General features: G+C 37.6%; 1 protein-coding gene across 2 annotated transcripts in view; it reads right to left on the bottom strand.

The window, feature by feature from the left end:
- Positions 1 to 20,102, bottom strand: part of FNDC4 (fibronectin type III domain containing 4) — a 1,069,876-nt gene that overhangs the window by 156,983 nt on the left and 892,791 nt on the right. For both annotated transcript variants that reach the window (XM_044062790.1, XM_044062789.1), the window contains exon 5: positions 17,827 to 17,916. In XM_044062790.1, coding sequence (XP_043918725.1) covers positions 17,827 to 17,916 — 90 coding nt within the window. The remainder of the gene's footprint in view (positions 1 to 17,826; positions 17,917 to 20,102) is intronic.

Here is a 20,102-nt window from a genome sequence, read left to right as displayed (position 1 = left end):
CTCCACATAGGGCTAGTTTTGATAAGCATGAGATTATTAGCTTTCTCAGTTTTTGAATGTGTTTGTTTATAAGGAAAACTTTATGATTGTGCTCTGTGGGTAATAGGTATGGTGGGAGGGTTACTATATTAAGTTGTAGGGATGCTTTATGTTTGAGTAATATAGTTGGTAGAATATGTGGGGAGTGCATAGGGATGGTTCTTGAGCTGGTGGGAGGGGAGCTGAGTGTGGGTGAGACATGAGTGATGGTGTGAGTAGTAGTTCAGTGGTAGTGGTTGAGTGGGGGAATGATGGAGCTTTGGTAGGATGTAAGATATGCAAGCAGAGTGCATGCAGTGAGCATAGAAAAGGTATGCTTGTACATGTTAGTTGAGGAGGTGTGATAGTAGTGGGAAGATGGAGGAGGTAGTGTTGGGTTAGTGCTGTGGTTGGCTATAAGAAAGATGGGAGGGGTTTGAGTGCAATAAAGGTGGGACCATCGGGGGTGGGAGGGAATAGGGGGCAGGGTGGGGAGCGAAGCGGGTAGAGACCCTGTTAGTTGCTGGTATGAGGGGCTGGAATACACTTGAACTGGGTTAGGGAGGAACTCTGCTTCATGTGGATGGGGAGCCTGTTCCAATGACGAGGTAGTCTCTGGGGTACAAACTTCTCTCTCCAACAGATCCTATTTATATCACAGGCAAGGTTTAAGCCTTTAGAATGAGAAATTATGGTGCTGTTTGTTTTGTAGATATGCAGGAGGTCCATCAGAGTGGGGTCTGACAATGCTCTGTATACCAGGCATAGATCTCCCCTCAAAAGCCTGTAGGAGACAGAATGCATAGGACATATTACTTAAACCCTGTATCTTTTTAGTGAGGAACCTCTGTGGATGTTCCAATTGTTGGATATGCCTGGTTAGCTACATACCAAAGAGGGCATTGTACTCGATAGGTCTGATGAATGTTGAATAGAGTGGAACAATGACTTACTTTGACTTAGATGCCATACCTTTGTTTATACGTTGCGCAACATCGAATGGCTTCCTCACCACTGTAGACACATGATGATCAAAGGCTAGATTACTATGTTTGTCCCTAAGTCCCTGACTACTGGATCAACTTTAAGGGTGTGTTGTCAATATGATAGTTACCAGGTATAGATGACTTCCCAAAGGATACTATTATGCATTTCTTGGCATTTAGTTTTAATCCATGACTCTGACACCAGTTGTTTGTCTGTGTCAAGCCCCTCCTGTAGAACATTTGTGTCAGTGTGAGATTCAATGACAGCTCCGAATTTGCAATTATCTGCAAATTTAGTCAGACAAAGACTACTGGCATTGTCCTTGACTTCTGAGAAGTAAATCCCAAAAAGGAGCAGTTCAAGGACTGATCCCTGAGGGACTCCACTTGTGACTGGCCTCTTTGTAGAGGTGGACTCCCCAATTCTAACTTCCTAGCTCCTGTCTTTGACCCACTTGGCTATCCACCAGGTGACATATGGGTTTGTACCTAACCTCTTGAGTTTGTCAACAATGCCCAGGTGGGGTATTGTGTCAAATGCCATGATCATTTCAAGGTAGGCAATGTAAACAATTTTGTCCTCATCCATTGCTTTGGTGACCTTCTCAAAGAAGTCCACCAGGTTAAGTAGGCATGATCTGCCTTTGACAAAACCAAACTGTGTTGGGTCCAGTGTCCAGAGGTTTACTATATCTCTGCTGATCATCCCCATTCTTTCCATGGTTTTACATATAAGACTAGTGAGACCTATGAATTTGTAGTTTCCAGGGTCTGTAGATGTCCCACCTTTGTGCAGAGAGATGACTATTGCCTTTCACCATTCATGAGGCACGAAGTCTGTTTGGAGGCTACAGTTAAATAGTAATTCTAGAGGCACTGATAGGTCATGTTTCATGCTATTTAGAAGGCATCTTGGGATATTATCTGGGCACACTGATGCAGTGTTCTTGGTCTTAGAGAGAACAATAAGGACCTGTTCTCTAGTGTTGGTAGGGGAAGTTATATTTGATGATATATCCTGAGGGAAGGTTGATGTGGAGAGAGAGGAGTAAAGTTGGAGCTGAATTTATCAGCTAGGAGGTTTGCTATATTTTCTGCCTCAGTACAGGTGGTTCCATTTACAATGAGCCCTGCAGCCAATTGTGTATTGCCTTTGAGGTTGCGGATATAGCTAAAGAATGCTTTGTGGTTGTCCTTGGCCTGGAATGTCAAACTTACCTCAAATTTGGCTTTGGTGGACTTTAGTTGTCCTCTGAGTTGTTTGTTTACTTTGATGAGAGTGCTTTTATCCTGCTGGGTGCTGCACCTTCTCATTTTTGCCATGATTTTCTTCCTCCTGTAATACAGATGACTGATTTTGTGATTTGACCAGGGTGGTTTGTTTTTAGAGTTAGTTCTGTACTTCTTCCTGCTGGGTACAGCTACCTCTATGCAGCTATTACATGCTTGTACAGGCTTTCTGTGAATAGTTCTCCATAGGCAGAAGTGTTCTCAGGGTTTATGGGGGCTTACAATTTTGCCAGGTTTCACTAATAACAGGAGGTCAGTCTTACAATGGTTCCTGAATATTCCAGGTTTACCTGTGGGTCCAGGTCTATTTTTACTTCAAAGGAGACCATTTTGTGGTCTGACCTTACCAGGGAAGGCATTGCAGTTGGGCATGTCCAGCAGTTTCCCATATTAGTGAGGACCACATCCAGTATGGTTTCACCTTTGGTTGGTGTATTGACTATCTGGTCCAGGGAGTTTGTGTTTACAAAATCCAGGAATTTCTGTGCATGTACATTTGGTATCATATAGGATTCCCAGTTAACAGTGGGCTACCCATGAATATGGTGTTGGGTTGGATGGTTTGTGTTTCTAGTAAGTTTAAATACATGCTATGTGTTTCCTGAGTCATAGAGGGGGACCTATAGCTTGCAAGGAAGTGGTAATATTACCTATAGTGATCTGAACATGGAGCGGCTCCAGTGCATTGTCCTGTTTAACCAGCCTTGAAGTATATTTACTTTTGATGTAAATAGAGACACCTCCACTGTTAGTTCCTGCCTGTGAAGTAGCTGGTCTAAATGAGTGGAAGGCATTATAACCTTGCAGTGTTGGTGTGCTCTCCGCAGCTTTAAACCATGTCTCAGTGATTGCAAAGACATCAGCATTCTCCAGGGTAAAGAGAGCTTCTAGGGAGTGGAGTTTTCTTGTTTAGACTCCTAGCATTGAGCAGTAATACCTTTAGATTTTCTTGGTTTTGATTTGCTACATCGGAAGTACTTTCAGTTTCGTATTGCCTAAAAAGGCACTATGGAGGAAGACAATGTTTAGCTAATATTTGAAAGCCTAGTATGATCATATATACATTATGATTTATGTGCATGATTAACTATGATGTTCCTTGTTTGTGCATTTGCCTTAATATAGCATTCTTCCATGGGTGTGTGTGCATTTCTGATGGGTGTCATCATCTACAGTTCTAGGGCATAGCCAGCATCTCCCAGTAAATGGTCATGTGGGATATCCCACATAGCAAACATCTGGTACAGCTGTGATGTCTGCCAGATATGGGAGTCGTGATAACTGCCAGGGCTGCCAGCAGACAGATTCAGGATAATCCTCTGAGCATTGCATATGATGGAGTGGTACCACTTAAGACTGATGTAGATTCTACCCTCCTCACCAGGTGGTGCCTTGATGTGTACATGAATGTAATCTATGGCACCCACTACTTCAGGTTAGTGTGCTACATGGTAGAAGTGTTGCATATTGCTTGCCCTCAAATCAGCTGTGAGGAGAAAAGATATGTGCTCACTGGCATGTGGTAGCATGGCATCCAGGAAATGATGTAGTGTTTGGGATGCAGATGCCTGTGAGATCCCCATCATGTTCCCAGTTGGTCTTTGGAAAGTACCTGCAGCTAGTATCCTAAGGGCTACACATACCTTTGTTTCCACTGGGATGGGATCCCCTCTATTGGCTCTGGGTCTGAGTTGAGGGTGACAGAGCTCAGTGAGTTCTTGTAGTATGTCCCTGTCCACCCTGTAGTGCTCTACTATGTTCCGCTCATGTAGTTCCTGGAAAGTTAACCTGGGCCTGAACATTCTTTTCCTTCTCTGCCTTAGGCCTATTGTCAGCAGCACCAGCAGCATTGACTTAATCATTTTTAACTTATTCCCTTTAATCTTTCTGATATATATATATATATATATATATATATATATATATATATATATATATATATATATGTATAGCAAGATATATATTAATACACATATTTAAAGATAGAATACAGCATTTATTACTTGTCATTTATTTTTTTTTAAATGGCAAGGGTTTTATTCATAGTTACCAGCACCCACAGCCAATCTGTTGATTTTTCTATGTTGTTGACTGCTGTTGATGTATATATATTAATGAAATCATTTAAAGACAGAAAACAACATTTATTACTTGAAATCCATTTTTTATAATGGCAAGGGTTTTATTCATACTTACCAGCACCCTCAACCAATCTGGTAATTTTTTTCTATGTTGTTGACTGCTACTGTAGTTTATTTCCTCTTTAGCTAGACAGAGAAGACATAAGTCCATTGTTGATTACCCATATCTCTTGATTTTTCCTTAACATTTTTGATATGACTAATAATACTCTGCGTGGAATTTCTGTGATATATATATATATATATATATATATATATATATATATATATATATATATATATATATATAAATATATACATATAGATATATATAAATATTTCTTTAAACATTTATTCAGATCTGAATTCTCATGTTGTGTCAATATTTCCTTTAATACAAACTAAATAGTAGGAGTGCATTTTTCTTCAAACTGATACACTTGTATATGTTTACACAGTCTTTCTGTTTGGGGGTCTGGAATCTTACCATTCACTTTCAGTGTAGGTTCTACTTTCAGATGTTATGGCTTTCAGTTTTATATTGGACACTGAATTTTTTTTTTCTGGCAAGGGCAGAAGCTGTACACATACATAAAACTGTAGTAACTGAAAGAAAGTTTTCATTTTCTTTCAACTCACACTTCATTAAACAAAACATATTTATGGTTACAGATAGATGCAGTACATATACTTTAGAACAATAGTGTATACCTTGATCATTTTTTGCTTAACAACTGTAAGCATAAAAGGGAATTGTTTAAAAATGTATACAGAAGTAATTCAATTGGTCTTCTCTCACTAAACTATGTGCTGGTCATTCTCCTGACACTGCAACCTCCTCCTCCCTACCCTAACCTTCACTCTGATTAAGGTGTAGTGCCTGACTGAGTTCAGCCATATTGTCCATGCAGTTATAATTGTAGTAGAAATTAATGTCTTATATAATTTTCATACTAATAAATATTTTCTAGTCTAAACAAACAATAGCATGTAGTGCAACTACTGACTAAAATAACACTTATTGTAAATGAAATTGTTACAAATATTTTTATTTGCTTGTGTATATAGATGAAAAATAATTAAGTGCATTCATTACAGATATATGTATGCATACTTATATATACTTTTTTTACTCAAATATACATTTATTTTTCTATGCAAAATTATGTTATCACATAAATATTCCATATTTGTATACAGCTGCATTTCTGTGTACAGATATGTTTAAGCTCTCTATTGCATTATAATATTATAGATACATATTTGCAGTTACACGTTTCTTCTAGCAAATATCTCCAACCTTCTTATAATCTATTTTAAACCTATGTTTAATATGACAAAAAACAAAAAAATAAATAAATAAAATGGATCCAAAGAGGGTGATCCCTGTCAGGGATGAGTGGTACTCTCCCAACTCCTTACTTGATGTCAGTCTTTTTCCACTCATACCCTTTTATACACAACTGGGTCTTATCAAGATAAGAGTCACTCAGAAGGTAGTGCATAATCTGGTCTACTTGTCATATCAGCTCAGAGCATGGCCCCATGTCTTTCATAGATGCTATCATCATTAGAAGTGCGAGTATCAGAATGAAGAATGTATGAGCAGGGCTGTGAAATACAGTTTTCCAACCACTCCTTCTAGGGTGTGACATCACTCTAATCAAATCCAGTTAACCAGCAGAGGCATTGTACCTGATACTTTTATTATTGGCAGTTATGGTTTAGCAAAAAAAGCTTTGTTGCCTACATGTTTCTTTTTTAAGGAATACATTCAAATTTCATTTATATGGTGGATAAGACTCAATGATTAAATCAACATTTTTATCTTATTTACAACTACTAATACTGCTGTGCCTTACTTTAGTAACCTTTTTGGGGTATTGCACCGGAACTTCATGAATGAATAATTTCTTTATTCATTCCTCATGCAGTGTAGCATCAATATTAATTTTTTTTTATTTAGTTGGGGGCTTTTTGCAGAAATAAATATTCAAATGTGTGTCAGTACCAACTTTTAGTAAATGTTGATACCATTGAGGTGGCATGGTGTGTCAGATGATGTTAGCTGGGCAGGGATTATGCTCCATGTTTTTGCAAACTCTCATACATATGATTCCAGTTTGCTCTTTCTTCAGCAGTGCAAGAAAGCCAGACCTGGTATTGTGTCAAAAACTTTGCCTTTTCTGTCAGCTTAGAGAATAACTAAGGTTATCTGCACATTTCAGCACTCTTCTGTGGGTTTCAGGGAACTGCTGCAGACTTTGCAGATATTCCTAACATGTTTACTTGAACCTGAGGCTATGTTCATGACTAAATGAGACCTAGCTATGTAGATTAGTTGCCTTACGTGTTCACAGATTACTGCAGTTTGCAGAGAAAAGCAGAATAGAGCTAATTTGCATACAAAATGCAAAATTAACACTGAACTTATGCAAATAAGTTTAACATCAGAATATAACTTGCAGTCACTTGAGTTATGCTGCAAATAGTTTAGGAAACTGCAGACATTTCAAAATATGCAAAATAATAGAAATATTGCAAATTAAACTGTTTAAAGTGATGAAAGAGTATTGAGTTTACTTAATGAATTGCTTGATATACTGATATGATGGGCATATTACAATGGCTTAATTGAATACTGTAAAACTGTCATTTGCAAATGGAAGTTCACTACAGCAGCAGTGCAAATGTATAGGGATCACTAAGAAAGTAATTTTAGTTTGATTCATTTAGTGATTGTGCACACATGGTAGAAATGCAATGATTTAATTGTGAAGCACTGACACGTCAAGGATGTTTTGCTGGCACAACATTTATGTGCTCTTATTAAGAGATTTCTGAGTGACAATGATGAATGAAAAATGACAGTGCTCTGCATATGTATCTAATTATAGGCTTTCTGTCAGGTAACTTTTTTTTGTGGTAATGGCAACATGCTTTCCTTGTTGAACTGTTTGACTGATGATTACATCAAACATTTTTGTGAACAACTGTGGCATATTATTTTAGGTGCAGTAATGACACAAAAGCAGGGGTCAAGGCAGGGAAAAGATAACTTTAGCTATGAGAAGAACTGTATCCTCATAGGAGTCCTTAGGACACAGGACAAACATCTTTTTGAGAAAGAGGGCCCCAAACAAGTTGAGAGAACAGAGTTCTGGAATCAAGTTGCTATGGACCTTACTGCTGTTGGTGGAAGGAAAAACATATTAACACAGCGCAAGAACAGGGTAGATTATACGGTAGTACATGCTAGAGCCAAGGCAAGGCAGGATGCAATTGCCCATACCAGCATTAGTAGGGCCTCCAGCACTTATCCTATTAAAACCAGATGAGGAATACCTCTTCTTCATTCATGGGGATGACTGTGACACAGGAGATGATGCAAATGGAATAATCAGAGGTGGTGTGGACACTGGCTATTATGAACTTCTGCAGCAGCAGCAAAACTCAGAATGGACAGTCCATAGTTCTGGAGTAGACACTGCCTCTTTAACTACACAGCCATATGTATGTCATGTGTAAGTCTGCTGCATGGTGTCCCTTACTGCTGCTACTGGCTGGTCACCATTATTCAAAGTTGGACTGTATTTGGAAGTTGCAGTTACAGCAAAGTCACTTCACTATTAGACTGGTACCTGATCCTGTTGTGCAGAATCCAACATGCAGTAACCATCCTACATGCAGTAGCTTGGTCATACTAAATGGTACCCCTGGCCTCATCCAGTTACCTAAAATAACTGTTCAAGAGGACAAACACCATCTCAATGACAATGCAGGTCTGAGACAGAGCTGTGTTGTAGTTCTCTTAAACAGTTCTGCTTGGATTTCTCACTACTGTCATGAGTCATGGCTCCAATGAATAACCGGCAACCTCTGAAAGAAAAAAAAAAAGGAGGGAGAGAGAGAGAGAGAGAGGTTTAGTGTTTGGTAATAATTTTTACTATGAATAACTACTTAAATAAAACAAAGAAAATTGTGCTACTTATCAACAATCAGACTACTGGATATCTTACCATGCAGGAAGAAGTAGTTGTCTAAACTAGTGAGACATTGGTGATGCATCCCCATCCATTGCACTCTACTTGGCAAGTGATGGAATGGTAGCCCTTCCTATTGTAGTTCCACATCTCCATGGACTGGATGGGGCTTTAATTACAACATGGTTGCAACTGCTTGCAGCAAGTACCTCAAGGAAACATGCCTCTCCATAAAAGGCACTCAAAGTCCTGGCTTGGTCTTGGGGTGATATCAGGAAATAGCTGAAATGATACACGAGTGCCAAGGGTACATCTAGGAACTCCTGGATTATTCTATATGCAGAAACCTGTGAAATACTCATTGTGTCCCCCCTGTCATCTTGGAAAGGTGCCTGTGGTGAGTATAGTGTTGGCTATATGTACCAATGTATCCACAGAAATAGGAAGGCCACACATCCCTCCTGTGGGGGCCATGCATACTAACTAAGACCTTTACAATATCCCTTTCTACTTTGAACCTATCACATATCTCCTTATTGTCAAAATTATAGTGGGTTTTTCTCTGCTTATATGTCTGCCTTTGTGGCCAATGAGTTCCACTGAGTGAAAGTGGTTTTGTCTCAGCCAAGACAAGCAGTTCACACTTGAAAACAGCTACACTAGCAGCATGTGACAACATCATCATTGTGGATATCAAAGTAGAATAGATATGACTCCACCTTTTGTAATGAATCTGCGGGCAGCACAGAAAAGTGCAAAACATGGACTATGAACTGTAAGTATTCAGGAGAAGGCCTCCTGACTTTATGCTGTTTTACATCATTTCTCATTTACACCTCACTATTTGTTCATTTACTCATGGTTATGTGTGGCCATCACACAGCAATATGAATCTCACTTTTATCGCAATATTCATTGCTGACTTTCCTTCATTTCCTATTTCTTCTTAATGTAGCTCACAAAAATGCTACTGCCCATAGCCAATATTTGCTGTCCTGAAAACATAAATATTCTGCCCACTGAAAAAGTTACATCTTTGCCATTTACTCTATAACTTCTACTTTTTGAATGGGCTTATAAAATATCAAAGCTCTTATCACTATTTACCATTTAAATGTTTTTATTTTCATTTTCTAGTGAAAGCATTGCTTCCAGCCCTTTAATATCATTAAATTATTCCACCCACTGCTCTTTATAAAGGCTCTATTACTATCCCCTGGTTAATGGATCCAGCTTCCACCCAGCCAAGGGGGATAGCAGGAGCTTCTTAATTTACCTTAACTAAATATTATTCTTACAGTCTTTATTGTTGCTATATCCTCCCTTAAAAACCTCACCTTACTTCATAGCCTCTGTAGTCAACAAATGCCCCACCCTTTCCTTTACTATATACCTGTACCTCTCCTACAGAACTTTGTGACAGCAAACACAATCACCTACTGCCTCTTTTCTAAACTCCATTGCCTTCTTCTCAAAGACTGGCGCCAGCTCCCTTTCTGCCATTCAATAAACCCCTTCAGCATTTGGTGGCAGCAAGAGCTAACTTGTAATAGCACTTTATTTATTTATTTACATACTTATTTATTGACACCTTTCTGCACCTTTCTATGCTTACTACTTTTCTGCTACAACAATGCATTCTGCAGCCTTTGATGAAAGCAAAACCTTCCCATCTTCATTTCTTCTCATAGCATTTGATAGTAGTGAAGGTCCCCATCTTATATTTTACCACTTCATTCACTTTTACTTCTCTAGTACCTTCTATCATCCTTGGTAACAGCATGTATTGATCCTCTCCATTTCTATTCATTTACAGCATGTATTGGGCCTCTGCATTTCTACTCATTCAGTAACCTACTTATATAATCCTTCCCTAACCCTCTACTTCTCCACTTCCTCACACAGTTGTTTTTGGCAGTGAAGACTATCTTACTTTTAGCCCCCAGTCTTTGTTTACTCCAAAGACTATGTCTTTTCCTTTCTATACCTCCAGTACCCCTCTTTTTCTTTTACTCCTCGCATCTCTTAAATTGTTTCATCTTTTCCTTTCTCCTTTTCAATCTTTGCTTCCTTTATTTCCTTCTCCTTTATCAAATAGCCTTTGGTGACAACAAAGGATAGCTTCTTTTTTTGCTGTCAGGAAGTGCTAGGTCTACTGTGCTATTCCAGTACTTCCTTTCTCTCCTTCCTACACATCCTATAGCATTTTGGTGAAATCAATGGGTTACTCCACTTCCCCTAACACCACTGCTTCCCTGCTATTCTCTTGTCTCTTCAATTACTTCCTACAAGCAACTAGAATTTCCTTGTTATACATTATGTTCCCTTTGTTGAATTCTTTATTCACTTCTAACTAATAAAGATGTACTACATGTCACCAATTCTCTCTGAAAAATACTGTCCAGTTTCATAGGATATTATTGAATTCCACAGGGAAGTTAATAAAGCAGAAGAAAAAAATGGTGCATTTATTCATATCAACATCCAATCACATAAACTCTGCCGGTTTCCTGAATCTAACATACTCCCATATGTATATTTCTCTATCTCTATCTCTCTCCCTATAAGAAACTGAAAAGAGTGGTAGCATCACAGTGTTTCTAAGTTCACGCTAGGTCATATACAATATATGCTATCTACCAAAGGGGCTGCTTTATTCTAAAGGTACTTCTAAGTGCAAAAGGCTTAATGTAGTACAAGTTAAAAAAGTCTTACATCACTCCTTTTTCCGTTCTGATAGTTTGCTCATTGCTTGCAGATTCGTTAGGGCCTAACTACAACATAACTACCATGTATGTAAATGTGTAAAAGGCACACTTTCATAGTTTCTGGCATGTCTTTCAGTTGCTTTTTGTGTACTAGTATACATGCCTTGGAAATAAACACTCTACATGTGACCATAACACAGACAAGTTAAACCTAGAAATTAATAAACTGTATAAGTACAAATGAGCTGCATCTTCTATAAGAAAAGTCATAAATACCAAAACAAAATCGTTGATCCCAGCAACTTAATTCATCTCAGCAACACACAGTATCATGATTTCAACAGTATAGCTATGGCTAATACCAAAGGCTATGATATCATATCAGGGCATTATACAGCAATAAGGTATAAGATATAGAAACAGATGAATTCAAAGGTCATTTTAACCAAAAACTTAAGGCATCCATTTTTATTTATTTATTTTATTTATTTTACATTTGTTGACCGGCCTTGTCCGACTGAGCTGAAGAGCCCTTTATCAGTGGAGGCCCGAGGAGAAAAGCTCCAACATATTATTCAGTTTTCATTATAAATTAACATTAAACATCAATGTTACAGGATTATTACAAGGCATTAAGTAGCAATACAATGTTATACAGTGACAACAATCATGAGTATAGCAAAGCTCTTTCAAGATGTATAAAAAGAAAATTAATATAGTTTTTGGGGCAAGTGATTTCAAAAAGCCAGTTTTATCACAATGTAGTTCCATGAAGGCAAGACAATTACTATATAATGATTTATATATTCATACAGGCTTGTCCAGAATTAGTATGTCAAAAAAACAAATATATACAATATAGTTAATAATAGCATATACTTATAATACAGCGAATTGTTACATATTTATAACAAATAATAAAAAAATACTTAAAAATAGTAAAAATGATGAGACACTGGTCATAAACCACTGTTTTCACTGATTTTACTGGTTTCAAGTGTTTTTTATTTACTGCATGTTTGTACCACTATTGGGATGGTTTGTTTTGTTGTTCCAAATATTCATAAGAAAGTTGCTTTCCCACACTCAGCAGTTATGAATAAACCTATCACAATGACTGACACACAGCAGCTTCTGGCTTTTATGATGCGAAATAAAGTCCCACATGACATTATTTAGCTAAATACAATGCATGATTTTTTTTTTTAATTGGAGGTATCCTGCCTCGGCCCAAAGAGCAACCTTCCTTTTTTAATTCATGTGGTTTTCAATATTCTGCTCATTAAGACCAGCTTTATGATTCACAAAGCATGAACTATGTCAGAACATAGTGTGTAGGAGGTGGTACTTGCTATTTAGAATTAAAGAATGGTAGCTTGTTAGTATTCAAAAATTGCATGCTAATTGGTCAGCCCAACCAGTGTGCACATTGTAAAATCGAGCATATACCAACAGAAAAAAGTCCAGTCACTGAAGTACGACCAGACTTTCTTCTGTTAGTATGTGCTCTGGATGTCTATGTTTCAAGTGTCCAAAATTTTGCTTCATATTTTAAGTCTGTCCCTCATAAAATGTGTGGCTTTCCGACAAATTACTGAGGAGTGAAATTACTAAATTATGACAACGCAATGCACGATACTATAAATACTGTTATTTTTGCAGATTTCTTTAAGAGCAGCATTTACAAGAGAGACCTTTGTCCCCCTTATTAAAGTCTCCGCAGCATTTCTTAAGCTAAAAGATCAAGAGGTACATACTGAAGTAGGTGAAATACAATGAAAATCAGGTACATTCTGAAAAACTAAAGAAATGTGCCTGATTTTCCTTGTATTTTTGTTCTATCTCAATTGTACATCGAAACTGTCTGGATTTTTACTTTTTTTTTCCAAAAAAAAGCAATGCAGATATTCCTTTCTTCACTGCTTGCTTTCCAAAGCACTGATGTACTGTGTAAGCATGGGAATGTAAGTCCTATATGTATGTGTAGTACATCAACAAAGTGGAAGAATGCAGAAACAACATGGAGGAACAGCATGGTGCCGTTATACAAAGGCATTATTTTAAAGAAAATGAGTCATTTCTTTCTTAAAAAATGTCATTGTATAACAGCAATAACCTACTCGTGGGTGTAGGTATACTGAATATTTACCCATGGTTGGCTTTGTTTAATCACTCGGGCATTGCCCTCATGATCAAACCATGCCAGTTGTGGGTAAATCTTCAATATACCATACCCATTCATTGGTTACTGCTTATATAAATTATAAGTAATGTAGCCTGACATGATTGCCTGTGAGAATGAGAAGTGTGACACACTTTCACATTAACAACAGTGATGTATTACTGCTGCACCTGCTTTAGGTGGTTCAAGTCTGATGCGTACCTTTCAACTGTACAGATTTTCACTAAATGTCCAGATTTTTGCCCGAAATATTTGGTCTGTTTCTCATAAAATTGTGGTTGTCTGGCAAATCACTGGCAAATCATTGAGGACTGAAGTCAGAAAATAACAGCAGAAATTTGAGTTTTAGACTTCATATCCTTCACAAAATTCATGTGAATGCAAAACCTGTTATTCTATCAACTTTCTAAGCTTGTAAGAGCAATATTTAAAAAGTGTTGCTATTTTTGGGCCTTTGTCCCCCCATTATGTGACTGTCCTGATTTCCTGCTCTAAGAGGTTGAGAAGTATGGTCCAATGTACTACAGAATCAGACACACATCCTAGGGTAGTACAGGTCAGTATTAAAATGAATCTAAAGCTCTTCAAATATGTAGCATGCACCATCCTGTAATTAGCATTAAGCTAAAAGGAAACCAGTGCTTTTCAACTCTAAGATATCAACCATACTGTAAGCAGTATCAAGCTAAATCAAATATGGTTCAAATTCAGTCATAGAAAACTCGGACATCTTGTAGTTGTACTGAATGGAATTAAGTGACCTACAACTGTCTAAAGCAAATCATCCCATAGGAGTATTAAACTGAATTTAGTTCACAGCAAATTCCAATGTGCAATCTACAGCCTGTGGTACTCTAAGTAAACAGAATTCCATAAGCTACAAAATCACTTGCACAAAGCTAAATGTCACATGGCAGTATTAAACTGTATTTAATGGTATTTAGCTGCACATTGCAGGGCATCTCTTACCAGTATTAAACTGAATCCAAGGTGCTGTCAATTCAGTTACGGAAATCAGAGCAAAGAATACTTGTATTGTTTCTTATTTTTCCCTAATTTTTCTATTACGTCATCACTGTTCAATTATACATTCAAAACTGTTTACTGTTCTGTCTTACCTGACTCCACCCTTTTCATTTTTTTCAGATAATCCACAGTAATGACTAAAAGAACATTTTTTTCCTATTAGTTACTCAGAAAATATTGCTTCTGGTATCCAGGCCAACACTCAACATTAACAATGGCTCTTTCTCTTACATTACGTTATAAGTATATTACAATCTTTCATGCTATTGTTCTTCCTCATGCTATGGTACCTCTTCTACAAGATTCATCCCCACAAACAAAAGCTAGTTGTAGAGTTAATTAAAATGCACCACTGAGTGTTCCAGAAATATCTTCATTTAGCTATTCCTGATCAGAAAATGAAAACTGTGTTACTAACTACAGTCAAAGGTAAGTATTACACTAGCTTCCCCTGTGGGCCATTTTAATCCAACCCAATTGCAGTTGATGAGAATAAAACCTTTAAGAAGACTTATCTATACTCACGTCATGCCTTAATGAGTAGAATGCTGTTGTGTGAGGTATTTCCAGCTATGCCAGGAGAAGTATGGCAATGGATGTGTAACATATGCTAGCACAGCTAGCTGGAAATTTGTAAAGAACAATATGTCATTTGTATATCAAATTGATTTGTACCAATGCTTGTGTTGAAAAATATATTTGTAAAGTTGTCTGTGTGGAGTCTGCATGTTCTCCTGCGGTCGAGTGGCATTCGAAAGACATGGGTAGAATGGGTGTGCCTTCGTTGAAGGTTGGGTATCGAGCTGGCACCTCGGCACCCGTAAAAATCTACTGCCAGTCATTAGTGGACTGGAGTTCCACTGTAGCAACCCCTAACTGGGAAAAGCCGAAAGAAGAACTAACTCTGTGTTATAAATGTATCAACAGTGTCTCTTGCTGGGCAGTGAAGAAATATACATTTATATCAGACTGCACTGTCGTAACTGCGGAAATGTATATATGTTAACAGAGGATACTGGAAGAGAAGAGATTAATCTCAGTCTAGCTAACTTTGAAACATAGTAAGAAATTAAATTACTTAATTTAGGCCATAAAGATTGTATTCTACAGTTCTGATTGGAGCCAGAGACAAAATGTCTGGGAATACAAGTACTAGGGAAGCCTTCTGTACTGTCTCTAGCAGGTAACTAATTGTTACTTGGAAAGAGTGGAAGTGTTTTATTTTTTATGACTTCCAGAAGCTGCAATAGATCTTAGCAAGCTCTATGAGTGTGTTTTGTTGACACATATGTACTAAATCCTGGCAGCTTCTAGCCAAAGGGGGGTAGCATGGGAACCAGAAGTCATATGGCCAGATGTATGTGATATCATTTTGTAATCCATCACTAAAACTAGTTGAGACTGAATTCTCAGAGCACTGGAACCTGATAAGGAAGGACCCCTCACCTACTTCAGTTTGCCTTGCTCTAGTAAGTGAACCAGGGAATAGCAATTCTTTAGATCAGTCAGGAAAAATATAGTGAGATTAGTTAAGTGCTGTTTTTCTGTATCTGTGTAAATCTATTCATCCATGTTATTTTAATATTTCTTTTGACTGAAACTCTGGTGCTTACCGTAAATATATATTTAGCATTTCCACATTCTTTCATTATTTATTATTATTTATTACTAAATATATTTAAACTTTTCACTGTAGCTGGTCCTTTAGAAAAAATTTTAAACTTTGAGAAGACTTACATCTATTTGGTGACACTGTGGCCAGTCCTGAAAGCCTTACTGCATTGGCCAAACTATCATTTGTATTAATATTAACTTCACTCTGTATAATTGGGTACCCTTGTAAGAATCTTAGAGAAGATGAGTATCTGGTGGCAGTATAACTACCTTATAGTCTGGGCAGAAAGGGGCATAGCTAGTAAATCTGTGCTAACCTTTCTCAGATGTGTGTGTGTGTGTGTGTGTGTGTGTGTGCGTGTGCGTGTGCGTGTGCGTGTGTGTGTGTGTGTGTGTGTGTGTGTGTGCGTGTGTGTGTGTGTGTGTGTGTGTGTGTGTGTGTGTCTGAAAATCAAATCTCAAAGAGTGTGTGTGTCAGCTGCTTGGAGCAGGGACATGAAGCAGTTGTTTCACAGAGAGAGCAGTGGAGAACTTGGCTTGAACACTTGGCTGAGGACTCAACTCTATAGCTGTGCCATTGAGGAGTCTTACTGTAGATCTGGAGAGAGAGAGGGAAAACCAGCCTCCTCACTGTGTGTGTTCCCTGTGTGCTCTTTAAGAGAAATCATGCTTGATGCAGAGAATTGCATCTGGAAATACTGGGTGTATCCATTTTTGTTCCACGTGAATGTCCCTCTCCAGTGTCAGTGGTGAGGATTCAGGCTCCTTGATTACTGGCCAGGAGTGGGGACATCACAGAAGGTATGGTGATTTGATTTTTAATGACTAAGTGAGGTTGAATTGATAATTTGAGCATCATTTATACTGCCCTCTTTACAGGCACTTAGGGAAATCTGCTGCAATGCTTGGATGAACAACTCGGGTGGGTCCCTTTGTAATAAGGTCATTTATATTCAGCAGTCAGTGTGTATCCAAGGAGATCTTGTGTGATTACTGGAAATGTTACACAAGTCAAACTGGGACAAGTCATAAAGACTACTGAGTTGATTCCACTGTGATGGCACCTTGAGCATCTTTGCATGAAGAAATGCTGCTAAGATAGTCATTTTTGCAAATATATTTGAATGATGGAAGGAAACACAAACACTTTTTTATAATCATAGATACAACACTGTGAAAGTAGGATACTCTGCAGAATTCATGGAACTTTACTTCTTACACTTCCTTTTGGCGGCTGATTTTTTTTATACCTCTGGAAAAATGTATTAATTTACACATTTACTGTGATGTTTACTTATCTAAGACAACTATAAAATATTTACTGATACCTATACCTAAAACAAAGCTATTTTGTTTACAAAGTGTACTGTAAAGCAAAGGAAAAAAATCTCATCATAAAATCTGTAGTCCGGAATCATGACTCTGTTTCTGTCATCCATTTAAAATCCCTGTTATTAGCAAGATGGCTTGTATAGCACTTTAGAGCTGTAAACTTTCAACAAGATGTGGAATTATTTCAGTCATTGACACTCAAAGCATTACATGCCTATTATTTGTGATCTGTAAAAATACACTGGTTTCAAATTTGAAAGCATAGAAAAACAATAAGTAATATGCCAGCATCTTTACAGCTTGTATGTTCCGCTGCTTTTAGTTCAATATTGTATTCTCCCATCAGGAAGAAACTCTAAGGGATACAATCTACAAAATTTAGAGGGCTTAGTTCTTTTATTGCTCATTGATGTGTTTCACTTTCATGTGATGTGTGCTGCGTGAAAATAAGTGTTTCTTGAGTGATAACTTAATGGTCCTTGAGACGACTGACATTGGTCTTCCTCTCGTGGTCTTTGACATTTGTCTCTATGTAATAGAGCATTCTGCTAATGATTGGATACTTACCTGCCCACATAAGGAGAACAACGACAATAATAACGATTTCCCCTGTCTGCAACTGCCGATATTTGTCCAACCCTTGCACTGTTGGGTCGCCTGGGAAAACAGAAAAATAAATGATTCACTTTGAAGGTCACCACAGTGATGTATGAAATAAAAGTCTGCAGGATGTATGCCAATGCTGAATGTGTACTTTGTTTCATTACCTGACAACAGTATTCCTCTTATTTTACCCTTAATGTATACTTCAAGCCTTTCCAACAGTGTATATTAATATGCCATACACTCTCGTTGGTAAAGAAAACATTCCAAATTATATTTTTCAGTACATGATTTCCTAATGATTTCCACTAAACAGCAGACTGCTTTTCATTATAATATGCCAAAAGTGACTTTTTAGTTCGACATGGTATCAGTTCAATGATCTTAGCGTTGTATGCCACAGAAGACATTTTCAGTGAAATTTTGCTGGGACCTACACTCATTATTGTATTCCATGAGACTAATACACATGCTTACCGTTCTCATCTAGAGTGATTACTTTTACTATATAGTATTTTCTGAGTACAGTAACTGTATGTTCATAAATAAGCAGATGCAAATTACAATTTCAAATGATACAAATCATTAAGCTTGAAAACATGGTTTTCTATTCTTGCAGCTAATATTAGAGGTATGAGTTGAAAATATCTGTTTGTTCATGAAGAATATTCTGTAATGAAAGTAAATGACATAATGATGAAGCAATGACAAACAATTCAATGAACTGTAACCTGCATCCCTAGAGGGAAAACAAATTTATGATACAAATATTGAAGATTGTTCTCTGAGAAAACAACATTTGCCTATTTTCCAGTCCCATTACTTTTGCAAAACTTTTGTATAAATGTAAGCAAGTCTTTCCTGTCCTATAACATAAGCCATGCCACTGATGATTTGCATGTCACCCCCCTCTCAGCTTTTGCACTGTGTGTCTGTGTGTGTGTACACGCGCGTGCGTATATATATATATATATATATATATATATATATATATTTATTACATATTTTTTAATTTGTCAAGTAGGAAGGTAGACTAGTCAAAGGACCCTTCTCAGTAATGACCTGTGCTAAGAAGTACAAAACACAGTGTAAAACTAAATAGTGAAACAACTATTGTTTGTTCTCATTACGATTGTTCACTATGCCCACCCCCAGTTCAGCCCTAACTACTGTCACTTCCTTTCTCTTAGCTGTGCATGTTATAGAAGACATTTTCTGACTCCTAGTTTAGTAAAGAAAACTCATCTGTGAACTCAGTCCTCCATACTGTTACCTTCAGTTTCAAAGACAGGATAGTACAGTATGATCAGGTTCTGTTTGTTTTTGCAGTGGACATTTACCTAGGAATGACTCTGCATGTCCTCATGACCTAACCTATTTACACTATTATCACATGGCCTGAAATCCTTATAATTATTAAAGAACTCCTTCTGGGTATCCAGGAATTCTATAGGTGCAATAATATCTGTCATTTACTACTATTTAGCAGTGTTGGCATTTCTACAAGGTATATGTCATTGCCTCCCATAATGTTGAACAATAAACAATAACATTGCTCTCCTCTGAAGTTTCCCTGCTGGCTTTCTTTGCATCTTGCTGTTGTGACATTCTTCTCCACATGCACATGTAACCCGATGCGGGACATTGCCTGTTTCTGTTTCTTCTTTGCCTTTCCATAGCTCCTGCTCAGACTCAAGTGCAGTTGTTTCTGCCTGCACTACAGTGGGCCACACCATTCTACTTTCCTCTGCCACAGTTTTTTGCAGGCAGCAAAACCAGAAATGTCTTCAATGTTTATTGGGTTTGTTAAAGGATGCCTTGAATTGTCTATATGCTGATTATTGTGGACATCAACATAACTTTATCACACTATGATCTGCCATGATCTTGATTCTATTTCTCTTTGGTTGCCCTGATTCAGTGTTCACTTTAGAAGGTGAAGGTGGCATTGTTTCCTTCTTAAAAGCTGGACCCTAACATCTTTTGCTGTCAGTACATCAATAAACTGCACACCAATATGCCCTCACTTACTGAGAGAACTTTAGCTATTGTTCATCTAAAACTCTTCAAAGGTGCATAATATTCATAATCCAGAACAATTCTGTCATACAAGTCCAAAGATTGTCACATGGCATGGAAAAGTGCAGTTCAACATTTCATTAGTGATCTGTGGTCACCGGATAAGCATCTGAAGGTGCTTATCATTTCACCGAAATGCCATCAGAGGTACTTCCTATACC

Source organism: Protopterus annectens, chromosome 2.part1 (assembly GCF_019279795.1).
Source record: "Protopterus annectens isolate FY-2018-M chromosome 2.part1, PAN1.0, whole genome shotgun sequence".
NCBI lineage: Eukaryota > Metazoa > Chordata > Ceratodontiformes > Protopteridae > Protopterus > Protopterus annectens.
Note: the sequence above shows the minus strand (reverse complement) of the source record. Positions and strands in the feature narration are given on the sequence as shown.